General features: G+C 43.6%; 1 protein-coding gene across 1 annotated transcript in view; it reads left to right on the plus strand.

Moving 5' to 3' along the window:
• SNX25 (sorting nexin 25) overlaps positions 1 to 14,146 on the plus strand; it is a 261,350-nt gene that overhangs the window by 220,809 nt on the left and 26,395 nt on the right. Inside the window, exons 11-12 of the mRNA XM_040334158.1 lie at positions 9,260 to 9,391; positions 11,489 to 11,629. Coding sequence (XP_040190092.1) covers positions 9,260 to 9,391; positions 11,489 to 11,629 — 273 coding nt within the window. The remainder of the gene's footprint in view (positions 1 to 9,259; positions 9,392 to 11,488; positions 11,630 to 14,146) is intronic.

The following is a 14,146-nucleotide window of genomic DNA, read 5'->3' on the forward strand; positions in this document are numbered from 1 at the left end:
AGAGGGAATATGCTGTCTTTATTCAAACACAGTTCCCTATGCTCAGTTTTATTCTAGGCTGATATAAACTTTGCTCTGTCGGCCTGGAACGAGTGGATCCTAACTTAGCATTATCCTAGGAGTCTTGTCCCAGGGATATGCTGGAATTTCAGTTTAGGGTTCTTAACTGAATGATTGGCAGAAGGGAATATCCTTCATACCCGTTACCTGGGAGCAGGTTGCGAGGACTGGCCTCTAGGGATAGAATCCAGGCCTGGAAGAGATCACGGCACAGGGAAGGTGGTCAAGCTCCTAGGGAGCCTTATCTGCTAGCTTTCTAGAGCTACGGATGGAGCATCCGGCTTAAGGACCTGAACGTTTAGGTTACAGGGTTGCTCTGTCTGAATACAATCTGACTATGCCTCTCTAGTGGTTTACTTTGGTTACCAGAGAAGAGCTTGTGCCTTGCCTATTGTCAATTGTCATTTCATGGAATGCTAGATTGGCAGGCGATTCGCTGGAGCCATCAACAATCGGGTCCGGGAGATTGGCCTCTACACCCCGACTTTTTTCTGACTAAATGTCACAGAAACGTTACCCTGCACATAAAGGGTGTTGACGTCCAGGTTCAACAAGAGGTTGAACAACTTTGTGTCAAGGCCAAAGGATCCACCCGCATGCGGGACAGATTTTTTAGTGACCCTGGGGGCCCAGTTGTCGCTGGTTTATGTGTTATCTCCCCCCAGGGCCGCAACCTTCGTGGCTTCCATGCTACATCAGAAGAGAACGGAAGCTGGCTTAATTGCTCCAGCATAGCCCATACAACCTTACTGCGCAGGGACAGCAGAACTGATCGTAGAGGACCCAGGGTCCCTTACAGCTTGTCCAGGCCTGCTTTGCAGGGTTACATCCTGTCTTGCATACATGTGTATTAATGGTCTGGCTGTTATAGCCTGCATTCTTGAGGATCGGGGCGTACAGAATCAGCGGCAGTTACCTTGATTCATACAGGACAGCTGGCCTCCAGGACCAGATATCCTAGGATATGGAAGGCCCATATTCCTGGTGTGAAACCAAGGGGTGGAATCCTTGGTAGTAGGTCCTAGGTAAAATTCTTACCTTTCTACATTGGAAAAGAGATGGAGCTGGCCTTAAGTTCCATCAAGGGTCCGATCTCGGCACACTCTTGATCTGGGCCGTTATACAAGGGGTGACAGGTATAAGTCCGCCAGTTAAGGCGCCCTTGTGCTCGGAGGATTGGATCCAGTATGCTGGCTTACAGAGTCAGCACCATAAATATTTCCCTTTATCCTTCTAAAGAGGGAATTGGTGTTCTTGGTTGCGGCTGCCTCCGCAAGAGAGTATTGGCAACTTTCTTTGTATAGAGCCATACTTAATTATTTGTACAAGAAGGGTGATGTTAAATACTCACCCAACCTTATTGGCTAGAAGGATCCAGTGTTCACTTGAATTAAGATATTCTTGCCTTCCTTTTTTTCAGGACCTTGATCCGCGGAAGGAGAGGTTATTGCTTTCTCTTAATAAAGATAAGAGCAGTTAAAGATCTATCTGAAGGCTTCAGATATAGAAACCTAACGTTTTGTTGCCAGAAAGCCCCTAGATGGGGCGGGCAGTGTTCAGATCGGCTATTAAAATGGCTATGCGCTCTCTCGTTATAGTAAGAGAGGTCAAGACCTATCTGAAGCGGCTGCTCGGATACGGAAGACTGATGTTGGTGCGCTACCAGGAGGCCCCAGCAAGGGGCAGGCAGCGTCTAAATCAACTATTGTCAAATGTTGATTCATCAGGTTATTATTCAGGCTTGTGGTTTATAGAGAGGGCTTCCCCCTGTTTCTTTTTGGGGTGCACCCTACCAGGATAGTAAGCACTTCATGCGGGGTGCATTACCAAGCCTTTATGACTCAGATTTGCCAGACCTGCAACTTGGTCGTTTGTGCTTACGTTCACTAAATCCTATCAAGTGAACATAAGACGGCAGGAGGATGCAGCCTTTTTTTGTTGGCACAATATGCGGCAGGCAGCATTAGAATTCCTCGTGTCTGATGGCAGTCTGCATTGTTGGTGTCTCCCTCCCCTCAGTAAGCATTGCTTTAGGACATCCCAGATAGTAATGATTAAGACTCTGTGTCCCGTGATGTACAATAAAGAAAATAGGATTTTTATAACAGCTTACCTGTAAAATCCTTTTCTTGGAGTACATCACGGGACACAGAGTCCCCACCCCTCTTGTTTGGGGATATTGGGACACTTATTGCTTGGGACAAAAACTGAGGTGCTCCCAGTATGGGAGGGGTTATATAGGGAGGGAACTTCCTGTTCTAATTGATTACACCAGTGTCCAGCACCTGATGGTGGAATATAACCCAGATAGTAATGATTAAGACTCTGTGTCCCGTGATGTACTCCAAGAAAAGGATTTTACAGGTAAGCTGTTATAAAAATCCTATTATTTTCAGAAATTTATAACAGAAACTAAGAAACTTTTTTTCAAAATTGTAGTTTTTTTTCATTTATTTAGCAAAAGAATTAAAAATTCAGCGGCGATTAAATACCACCAAAAGAAAGCTCTTTCTGTCTCAAAATAATAACATGTTTTTTTGGGTAAAGTGTTGCATTGCCCAGCATTTGTCATTCAAAGTGTGCTGAAATCTGAAAAATTTCCTGGGCAGAAAGGGGGTGAAGGTCTCTGGCATTAAAGTGGTTAATGGTAACCTAGAGTAAGAGGAGATACAGGTAAAATATGGCTGACCTCTGTCAAGTTTACTGATTGGCTGTGTTTTTGGCTTAATTTCTTTGAGTCACTGACATGCAGCAAGTATGCAGAGTGAAGTGTGTTTTAGGATTAATCAAAGCAGGATATGAATATGCGTTAAAACATTCAAGTGCTTCAATTATACTTCTATTTTATTCAGGATTTCTGCCTGAGTAATACCCGTTGTATGCAATCCACAAAATGAATGCGTTTTTTTTTACTAGGAATTTGAGTAGCCTGCACCCGGAGGCATCATTGAGATATCATTTTTTAGCGGCGGCGATCCTGTGCACCATAAGAACGATCATAGCGGCGGTTCCGCCGCTAGATCGTTCTTACAGGCAGCGGGAGGGGACATCCCCCCCCTCCCGCCGCCATCCGGTGCTTCTCCAGGCTCTCCCGTCCCACCGGGGGCCCGGAGAGATGATCGCCGTCCGCCGGATGTTTGCCATAGAGAAGACTGGGGACCATCTGGTCACCAGTCATCTCTATGACCGTCGGAGGCCCGGGCGCGATGTGATGACGTCACGCCCGGGTCCCCGTAAGTAAACAAACCGCAATTGCGGCTAGTTTGAATAAGATCTGTGAATTTTTTTTCACGATCTCATTCTTTCCAGCCTGCAGGAGAGATGTGGGGTCTTATTGACCCCGCATCTCTCCTTAAAGAGGACCTGTCGCACACATTCCTATTACAAGGGATGTTTACATTCCTTGTAATAGGAATAAAAGCGATTGAAAAAAAAAAAAGTGTAAAAAAAAGTGTAAAAAATAAAGAAATAAGTAAAATAAAAAATAATAATAAAAAAATTAAAATGCCCCTGTCCCCGGTAGCTCGCGCTCAGAAGCGTACGCACACGTAAGTCCCGCCCACGTATGTAAACGTCGTTCAAACCACACATGTGAGGTGTCGCTGCGTGCGTTAGAGCGTGTGCAACAATTATAGCCTAGACCTCCTCTGTAACTCTAAACTGGCAACCTGTAAAAATTTTAAAGTGTCGCCTATGGAGATTTTTAAGTAACGAAGTTTGGCGCCATTCCATGAGTGTACGCAATTTTAAAGCGTGACATGTTGGGTATCTAGTTACTCGGCGTAACATCATCTTTCATATTTTACCAAAAAATTGGGCTAACGTTACTGTTTTGTTTTTTAATTTATGAAATCCTTTTTTTTACAAAAAAAGCCGTTTGAAAAATTATTGCGCAAATATGGTGCAAGATAAAAAGTTGCAATGACCGCCATTTTATTCCCTAGGGTGTCTGCTAAAAAAACATATATAATGTTTGGGGGTTCTGAGTAATTTTCTAGCAAAAGAATGAGGATTTGTACATGTAGGAAAGAAGTGCCAGAATAGGCCCGGGAAGGAGGTGGGTTTTAAAGCCCGGTATTGAAGTGGTTAATCACTTCCCCTCTCACACCAGTTCACCCCCTATGGACCAGTGTAATTCTTACGAAGTGGGTGATCAGCAGAGCTGTGGGTTACTACTGAAAGGGGAATCCCCAAAGCTGAGGGTACTATTGTGTGGGGAATCGGCAAAGATGGGGTACTATACTACTGAGCTAGGGCTCTGCTGAACAGGGGTACTACTGAGCAGGGGATCTGCTGAAAAGTGGTACTAATGAGTTGGGAATCTGCTGGGATTTAACTGGGCCACTTTAAAATAAATCGAAATTTAGCACACACAGGGTGTTTGCCAAGCTTCAAAAAAGCATCACCGAAGTATCAATGAAACATCAAAAAAGCATGTTGAAGAGGTAGGCGATTTAATGTGCGTCAGAGCTGGTTCAAGCACTACAGATCTGTTCCAAATGCGTTTCTGCATGTGCGTTTGTAATGCATTTTTGATGCTTTTCCAGATGCCTTTCCAGATATTAATTTTTTTCCAGTTTTTTTACTATACTAGGGTCCAGTGCGTTTTTGACTTTTAATGCGCTTCAGTGCGCTTTTTTTTATGAATTTTACTGCGTTCCAGTACAGTCTAGTACAGGAAAAATGCAGCATGTTCTACTTTTCTTTCTTTTTTTTTTTTTTTCCTGGAACTGGAAAGCCCTGAAAGTTACCACACTGGTGTGAACTATGCCATTGGAAACCATATAACCTACTCTCTATGCATTTTTGATGCAGACATAAAATGCACTGGTGTGAACTGGCCCTTAAAGTTGAATGTAAACTAGTCCTAAAAGACCTTGCAAGGGCAAAAGTTGATGTGCCAGAGTTGCATTCAGCTCCTAAATCTTTAACATTTTTTTATTTTTGAAGACTTTCTTGTGGACTGAAAGGTGTCAACCCTGCTTAGTGCGTTTTGTTAAACTACTTTATCACACATCCCTTCTTTCCAGCCTTTAGCACTAATTGCTATGTAATCCAAAGACAAGAACTAGTGCCTGCACAGACATTTGACATCCGTTTGGGGTGCAGGTGCTCCTCAAATGCACATTGTGGGAGTTCGGGAATACACACCCATGCAGATGACAAATTGGGATGTTGTGGAAATTTTATGAAGATGTATTTAATATGTATTGTCATAGTGTCACCCAGTGTTAGTTCTCCCGCAACCAGCTCTAAAGAGCTGAATGGGGCAGACTGACACTGGTTGAGATCCGTTAGGTAGTGGAAAACTCCCTGAAGTTGGAGAGAGGTGTTTGCAGAATGAGTATATGTCCGCCAGCGAAAGGGCCTCTGTGTGATGCACAGACGTTTGTCTGGGGGGATGTGTCCCCTCTGCAAACACATTATCGGTTTAGCAGATGCCTGATCAACATATTTGTGGTGCCATCGGCATACACCTGCAAAAAGGGCTCATGGACAGGAGCTGTGTTCATTGGTTGTTGTATTATTCATGATGTTGTTTGTAATGACTAACCCTGTTGAAAGGGTTTCCTGTATTGTCATGCCCTGTGTTATCACATCCTTATTTGGTAATTTCCTGTGTGGAGATCACATCCTGTGATGTCACTTCCCATGGAGGAAGTGATTGGCTGCTGGAGCCATCACTTCCTGTTTGTGAAAGCTTTTGTGATTTACGAATAAAAGACGGAGCTAGCTAGTCTCTGTCAGTGATGCTGACAGAGCTGAGAACGTTAGGATGGTCATGTCTGTTAACTTGGATGAGTGGGTTTTAGATATACAGGAAATAGAATGATGGGTGCTTATTATTGGCACAGGAGATTGGGGATATGGTATGTGTGCTCTGTGTACAGCCAAACTTTACATGTCAGGGAGCAGTGGCTATGTCCATGGAGCTGCTGCATCCAGGCCCATCGCTACAGGACAGGCAAAACAAACAATTGCTTGGGGCCCCCAACTTCCCCTTCCCAGGCTGTAGAGTGGCCAAGCTCCTCTTTCTTCCTCCTGGAGTCCTGTCAGTCCGGCCGGGTACCGCGCGTAGTACAGGAGATTCAGTTTCCTGTTCCCGGCCGGACTCACAGGAAGTGCACACTGAGTGCTCACTTCCTTTCAGTACAGCCAGGAACACAGGAAACTGAATCTCCTCTACCGCACGGTACCCGGCCCAGCCCGGGCACTATCTGATTGGGAACTGGGGACCTAATGATAGAACACCTGACTGACAGGCGGAAGAGGAGCTCGGCCACGCTACAGCGACAGCCTACAGGGAAGAAGTGGAGGTGAGAATAAAAAAACATAGAGACTAGGGAGGGGGGGGGGGGGAGTAAGAACATGGGTGTAAAAATTAGTGTAGCGCTAACGTAGGCTTTGCGTGCGGGGGGGGGGATGCTTGAGGGCCTCCATTTTGCTTGGGGCCCCCAAATTCCTTCAAACGGCCCTGGCTGCATCCCAGTTGATATCAATGGGACTGACTGCATGGGGCTGCACAAAATACATGTGAATGCCCTGAGGGAGCGAGGCCTAACTGTAAAAGATTGTTGGTTAGTGATTTCAATGGACTAGTATTTCCCCACCACAGTAAATAAACAGTTGCATTTGTAAAATAATTATATATTTTTTCTCTCCGCTATTAAAGTATCTTGTTCCAGAAATAAAACAAATATTAACACTAAATGTATAACATATAAAGATATTAAAAAAGCAAACTGTGTTTAGAGGATCATTTTACTACACAAAATTCATAGCCCTATTTCCTGCCTGGGTTTGTAGGCTTTTTTTGTGAATAGAAAATGCAGATCCGTAGTTATAAGAAGTAATTTATAATATGATGGCAGAACAGCTCCAAAGAAAGATGTAATTTATTCTTCTTCTTACCTTGTGTAGCAGGTCAGTCCAACCTGTGAACAATAAATTTATCATGACTGTAAAATAGGAAGGAAAACACAGAGGTAAAAATGTTCTACAATGACAGCCGGTAGCTATCTGTTCTGTGTACCATGAGAATTGCTAACCTCTGAGCATTGTTTCATTAAATGTCACACTTTTATTAGAAGACGCACACGTTTCTCAAGAACATTGTGAAAAGCGATGATAAAAAAAAAGAATGCAGCAAAGAGAAATACAGAATACAATGGCTTGAATGAATGAAACAGAAATCTGACTTCTAGCCATTATCATGTACATAATCTGCTTCAAGGATTCTGCGGTTGCTAATGAAAGAATATTGCAGATGAGGACTCTTCTGTGTAATGCATGGAATGGTTTGAAGTAGGGATTCTGTTTTTTTTTTTAGCAGGCCCCCTTTGAAAGCAACCACATAATAGCCACCCTTCTTAAGTCAGCCTGAGCCTAAAAGGGTAACCAGTGACATACAAGCATGCAATTGCTTTCTTTTCAAGGGTGTTTATTTCAGCCTTCTTTCAAAGGGAGCCCCATCATGGGTAGAGTGCACTTGGAGGCCTGCGCCTGATTTCAGAGATTTAACAGTGTACTCCTACCTTATACACATAAATTTCATAGGTTGGAAAAAGACACTAGTCCATCTAGTTACAAAAAATAAATTCAAATTTTATAACATGCAATGTGCTTAGTAATACATATGCACAATTTAAAGATCTTTAAACTATTTGCGGCGGGTGGCATGATTCCCTTCACGGAGCTGAGGGAGCGTTTTCACCTCCCGCGGTCTATGCTCTTCCACTATATACAGTTGCAGCATGCCGTGAGGGCACAGTCGGGAGGGAACCCCTGGATTCTTTCGCATACGCACATATTTAAGTACATGGCAGGAGTTTCCCAATTTCGGGGTTTCATTTCTATGGCTTATTCCATGATTCTTTCCATATTCCTGGAGGGATTCCCCCTGGCGGCTTCAAGTAGGTGGGAGAGAGATGTAGGTGTGTTCGAGGATGAGCAGTGGGAGGAGGTGCTCCAGGGGGTACAACTGTGTTCCTTAAATGTGGCCCAACGGCTCTCACAACTCTACATTATTCTTAGAGTACATTATACGCCCGCTAGGCTGTTCAAAATGGGGATGAGACCGGATTCTAATTGCCCCCGGTGTGAGAGAGACCACGGGGACCTAATTCACCTGTTATGGAGGTGCCCCAAGTTACACCCATATTGGACAGGGGTTTTAGCTACAGTCAATAGAGTATTTCAGACCAACGTACCTACGGACCCGAAGCCATGTCTACTGGGTATTTTGGATGACATCCCCATGGACGATAATTCCAAACAGGCCATAACCAGGGCCCTGTTTCAGGCCCGCAAACTCATTCTGAGGCATTGGAAGGCTACTGAGCCACCGACGATGAGGGAATGGATCGCCCAAATGGGAGACACCATTCGCTTGGAAAAATGTATATATCAGCACAGGGGTCGGCTGGGGAAGTTCGACAGACTGTGGGCACCTTGGTTGGATGCCCCCGGGCTGTCACCGGTCGATCTAGTGATGGACAGACTGCTGAGGTAAGGAGGTGACCCTCTTGTGGGGTAAGAGATATATATGGTGGGGTGGGCTTATGCAATGAATATCCCCAGTGAGACCTGTCTTTGTGTGTTTTAGGTGGTGGCGGGTGATAGCAATGCAGTTACCACATCCCTCTTGTAACGCTGATAGGGTTTACTGCCGGAACGTCTGCCCTGTATATGAGCTGTGAAACTTCCCCCCCCCCTTTTTTCTCCCCCTTTTTTTCTTTTTCTTTTTCTCTCTTTTTTTTTTTTTGTTACCTTGTTTCTCCTCAATAAGTTTCCCTGAGTTGAGGAAGGGAGGGAGAACGGAATTGGATGTGATATGTACAGCGCTAGGTATGACAATGTTAACAACTTAGTTTGGATACAGCATATATTGTTTAGTAACCTTGTGTACGAGTAGAATGATCTGTGCTAGGATGCAGCCTGTATCCAGTGTTTTTTATGCTGCACAATGTAACGGATATGCTTGTAAAATTGTATGGTTCTTTTCTCTTAATAAAACCTTTTCTGATTTAAAAAAAAAGATCTTTAAACAGCCATTTTCACAATATAAACGCAATTCTAATTTCCTGGTATTTAGGACATTGACTGAACCTGAATGACACTTCCAGTATTTTTTTTTTAACCTTGCTTATCATAGTTTGATTTATATTATCGTTTCAAAATCTTTGTTTCTTTGTGGTAGATTGTTTCCAAGTTAAAGGATGAAATCGCTCAAATGGAGAAAGAGCAGAGCGACCTGGACCTTCATATTTCAAGGACAGATCTGTGGTGTGAAAACCTTGGCATGTGGCGAGCACTGATTAACATCAGTGAGGTGAGCTGTGCGGCACAACAAATAATACAAAAACATAAAAACCGTGTGTGTGGCTTTTTTCTTATTGGTTGTATTTGTTTAATTTGGTATATATAAAAACGTGACATTCAATAGAAAATATATATAAAGTGCACGTGCTCTGTGAATGACACACAGTCCTTAATGCTGTATTGTAACAAATAACAATAGTCCATTATAGTAGCATAAACCAAGTGATAATGGTGTCTTCATGAGGCGTACACGATCCCCCCCCCACTAGGTGTACCCCCACCTGAAGGGCTTAATAAATAAGCCTGTAGCAGGGGCGGACTGACCATTGAGTCACTCGGGCACTGCCCGAGGGGCCCCCTGGCACTAGGGGGCCCCATCAGGGTTGCCAGGCTCAGTAAAACCAGGGACAGTATATAAAAATCTATTTTTCTTTTACATCTGTCCCTGATATGTCTGAAACCGACATGCTTTTAATGTAAAAATCACAAGATTTTAGCTGCCCCGCCTCTGCACTGCCTCCTGGCGTGGTGGCCATCTGTAAGCAACAGCTTGCAGGGATCCTCCTTTGCTTCCTTTTTCCTATGGTGGCCGTTGAACTCAGATATAGATCACAGACCACCTCCTCCTCCTCCTGGTAATAACACAGCTCAAAGGCCACTACTTTCTCCTGGTGTTTTTCAAAATGCCTCCAAATATATATAACATGCGGAAAATAACAGAGGCATGCAATGGCGTGATATCGATTTAATTGCAACTTAATGCTCCACATACATTCAACTCGCATTTCAATAGATTAAAAAAAGCTTGTAAAGTGCTGTAATGCTAAGGGGTGTTAGTGTGACCTGAAGTCTGGTTGTGCAGCCCCATTTTCACGGCGTTCACCCCGTCCTGTGCCTGCTCTGTGAAACACTTCCTGCTACCTCGTACGTCAGCTGATCAAGCTCCTCCTACTGGTTCCGTCACAATCTCGTGTCTTCCGCTGGGAATTCTGGAATATTTAGGAATATTAGGCCTTGGACTTTGTTCTTCAATTTTTGTGCCAGGAATGTTCGACCCCTTTCACACTGGGGCGTTTTTCTGCAATCCCAATGTGAAAGCCAGAGTGCTTTCACATAAAGCGCCTGAAAAACGCCCCCGGGGTGAAAGGGGTCTTAGGGTTAAAAAAAGCGCCTGTAAAGTGCCTGAAAGAAGCTGCATCTGCAATCCCAATGTGAAAGCCTGAGTGCTTTCACACTGAGGGGCTGCGCTGGCAGGGCGTCAAAAAAAGTCTTGCAAGCGGCTTCTTTACAGCGCTTTAGGAGCGTTGAATGCACCGATCCTAAAGCCCCCTTCCCATTGAGGGAGCTTTTTTTAACGCCAAAGCACCCGAAAAACGCCCCAGTGTGAAAGAGGGTCTTAGCGGCGCTTTACCAGCATTTTTCGGGCGCTGGCAGTGTGAAAGGGCTCTGAAAGCACTCGGCCTTTTACATTGGGATTGCAGATGAGGCTTCTTTCAGGCGCTTTACAGGCTTTTTTTTTAAACGCCAAAGCGCCTGAAAAACGCCCCAGTGTGAAAGAGGTCTTGGAGAAGATATTTAATGTGCTCAGTTCTTTCTCCTAAGCCCCAGGAATGTTGAAGTTATATGGTGTATTACTTGGTTCTTTCACCTAAGCCCTTGGAATATTATAGAAGGTATGTGGTGTACTTGTTTGTTCCAGCTTAGTGGCAGAAATGTTAGAGAAGGCGCCAACTTGGATCAGTGTAAAATGATAAGATTTAGGCAATTCACATCAGTGATATAAGCTGCGCATGTGTTTACATGTATTAGAATAAAATGTAATCAATAGGTGCACAAAATGTCTGCAATCGCTCTGTCAGAGGTTTCCATCCGTGCATTCGAAAAATAGTAGTTGGATTCTGTTTAAATAGGCCTCAGCGTACTACAATACTATAACTATTTGGAAGATTCTGTCAGTGTCGTCCTTTATTCTTGGTCAGGAGTCCTCAAAGCATATCTTGATTTTATGTCAAATGATACTCGGAGACCTCCGTTAAAAATCTCCAAATTAGGGGGGTGCTATGGTTACATAAGAACTACAAATAAATGAATAATTGTGTTCTTTCAGGTGTCTGAGGAAAATGGTGAGCAGATGCCACTGTATTTCGTGTTGGTGAGTTTGCCAGAGTCTAATGATTCAGATAGCAGGAACTGGACTGTACTGAGGAGGTTAAGCGAATTTCAAAATCTGCACAGGAAGCTCAGTGAGGTGAGTATATGCAGAGTTCATTTTTTATTACGGATACTTATATCAGCTCCTATTACTGATACTTTTGAACGCTTAAGATTTATATAATCCGTGTGTGTGTATGTGCTATAGGTATTGTATAAGAAGTTGTAGATTGAAATGTAGATGTTCTGTACATAATATAGTATAAGCCAGGGGTCTCCAAACTTTTGAAACAAAGGGCCAGTTTATTGTCTCTCAGACTTTTGGGGGGCCGGATTTCCCTGGCATCAATGTAAATAAACATTGCCACATTTGGTATTGGTGGGAGGAATAGTGCCTCATTGTTTGTATCATTGGGAGGAATAGTGCCCCACTGTTGGTATCAGCAGGAGAAATGGTGTCCCACTGTTGATGTCAGTTGTCAAAATAGTGTCTCATATCAATGGGAGGGATATGCTTCAAGGGCCAGATAAAGGCAAGCAAAGGGCCACATTCGGCCCCCGGTCCGCAGTTTGGACACCACTGGTATAAGCCTTGACTCAGTTGATTAGAGAACGATAATGGCTGTTTAGTTAAATGATACATTTTAACCTAGCAGGGGCAAATTTGAAAGAATGTTTACCCCCTGTTGTTTTTTTTTTGTTTGGGTTTGGTGTAGTATGTTTATATCATTAATATGTGCTTACTCAAGTAGGATGGTGCTTAGGTTACTCCTATGCATTATATCCTCACACATGCACAAGCATGTGATTATTTGCCCTATGCATGTACATTGTCAGGTAAACCGCTATTTCCGGCCTCCACATGCCTTCCATCAATGTGGTGAAATCATGCGCATGTATATACAAGTATGGTGGTGGTGTTCAGCACTAGCAGAGTAGTGTATGACTCTCTTGGTTGCTACCAACCTTGCGTTGATGCCTTTATTGTGTCAGAAATATGTCAACGAGATACCACACCTCTACAATAGTGACTGCACAGGATTACCTCACTACCATATTTTTGACATACAATTATCACAAGATCCTTAGTGTGTGTGGCAGTGACCAGAATTGACTTCTATTAGATTGCATGCTGGAGAGCTATTGAAATAAAAACTTTGTTGCCCCCCCCCCCTCCCCTACCCATTTAGTTACCTTTTCTTTTCTGCCCTCCTTGCCACACTGCAGCCCCCCACCCCCCATTTTTTCCACTCTGCCTCACCTTCTTACCACAATCCACCCCACTCTCGCCTTCACACATCCTGGGCCCCCCTCCCTTACAGCTCTGGCGCACAACTATCCACAATGTGACCACTCAACCCTGCCCCTCTCCCTCCCCACTCCACTACTGCCACTCTGTCCCATCCCCCTCACTGTCAACATAGTGAATCACCAGTCATCTCTATGACCGTCAGAGGCCCGGAAGTAAACAAAGCCGCAATCGCGAAAATAGTGACCTGTAAAAAAAATGTAAGCGTCGCATATGGAGATTTTTAAGTACCGAAGTTTGGCGCTATTCCATGAGTGTGCGCAATTTTAAAGCGTGACATATTGGGTATCTATTTACTCGGCGTAACATCTTTCACATTATACAAAAAAAATGTGCTAACATTACTGTGTTATTTTTTAATTCATGAAACCTTTTTTTTTCCCAAAAAAGGCGTTTGAAAAATGATTGCGCAAATACTGTGCGAGAAAAAAAGTTGCAATGACCGCCATTTTATTCTCTAGGATGTCTGCTAAAAAAATGTTTTGGGGTTCTGATTAATTTTCTAGCAAAAAAATTTGATTTTTACATGGAGAGAAGTGCCAAAATGGGCGCGGTGGGCAAGTGGTTAATATTACTGTCCTTAACTACTTGCCGACCGCCCACCGTCGTTATACGTCCTCACTTTAAAGATGAATATCTCAGTAACGGCAGCAGCTGCTGCCACAATCGAGATATTCATCTCTTCTGTGGGCGGCCGTGTAACATTATCTTTCACAATATATAAAAAAATTGGGCCAAATTTATTGTTGTCTTATTTTTTAATTTAAAAAAGTGAATTTTTTCCAAAAAAAGTGCGCTTGTAAGACCGCTGCGCAAATACGGTGTGACAAAAAGTATTGCAATGACTGTCATTTTATTCTCTAGGGTGTTAGAAAAAAAATATATATAATGTTTGGGGGTTTTAAGTAATTTTCGAGCAAAAAAAAATGGTTTTGTCTCGTAAACACCGACTCTGAAAAACAGGCCCGGGTCTAAAGTGGTTAATTGGCCAGCAAGCTCACCTGACCTAAACCCCATAGAGAATCTGTGGGGTATTGTCAAGAGGACGATGAGAGACACCAGACCCAACAATGCAGAGGAGCTGAAGGCCACTATCAAAACAACCTGGGCCTTCCATGTCACCTCAGCAGTACCACAGGCTGATCGCCTCTATGCCACGCCGCAATGATGCAGTAATTCATGCAATAAGAGCCCAGGAGCCCAGACCAAGTATTGCGTGCATACTATACTGTACATGGACATACTTTTCAGTAAACCAACATTTCTTTATTAAAAATCCTTTGTTTTATTGGTCTTATGTAATGA

The sequence above is a fragment of the Rana temporaria genome, chromosome 1 (genome assembly GCF_905171775.1).
Source record: "Rana temporaria chromosome 1, aRanTem1.1, whole genome shotgun sequence".
NCBI classification, from domain to species: Eukaryota; Metazoa; Chordata; class Amphibia; order Anura; family Ranidae; genus Rana; species Rana temporaria.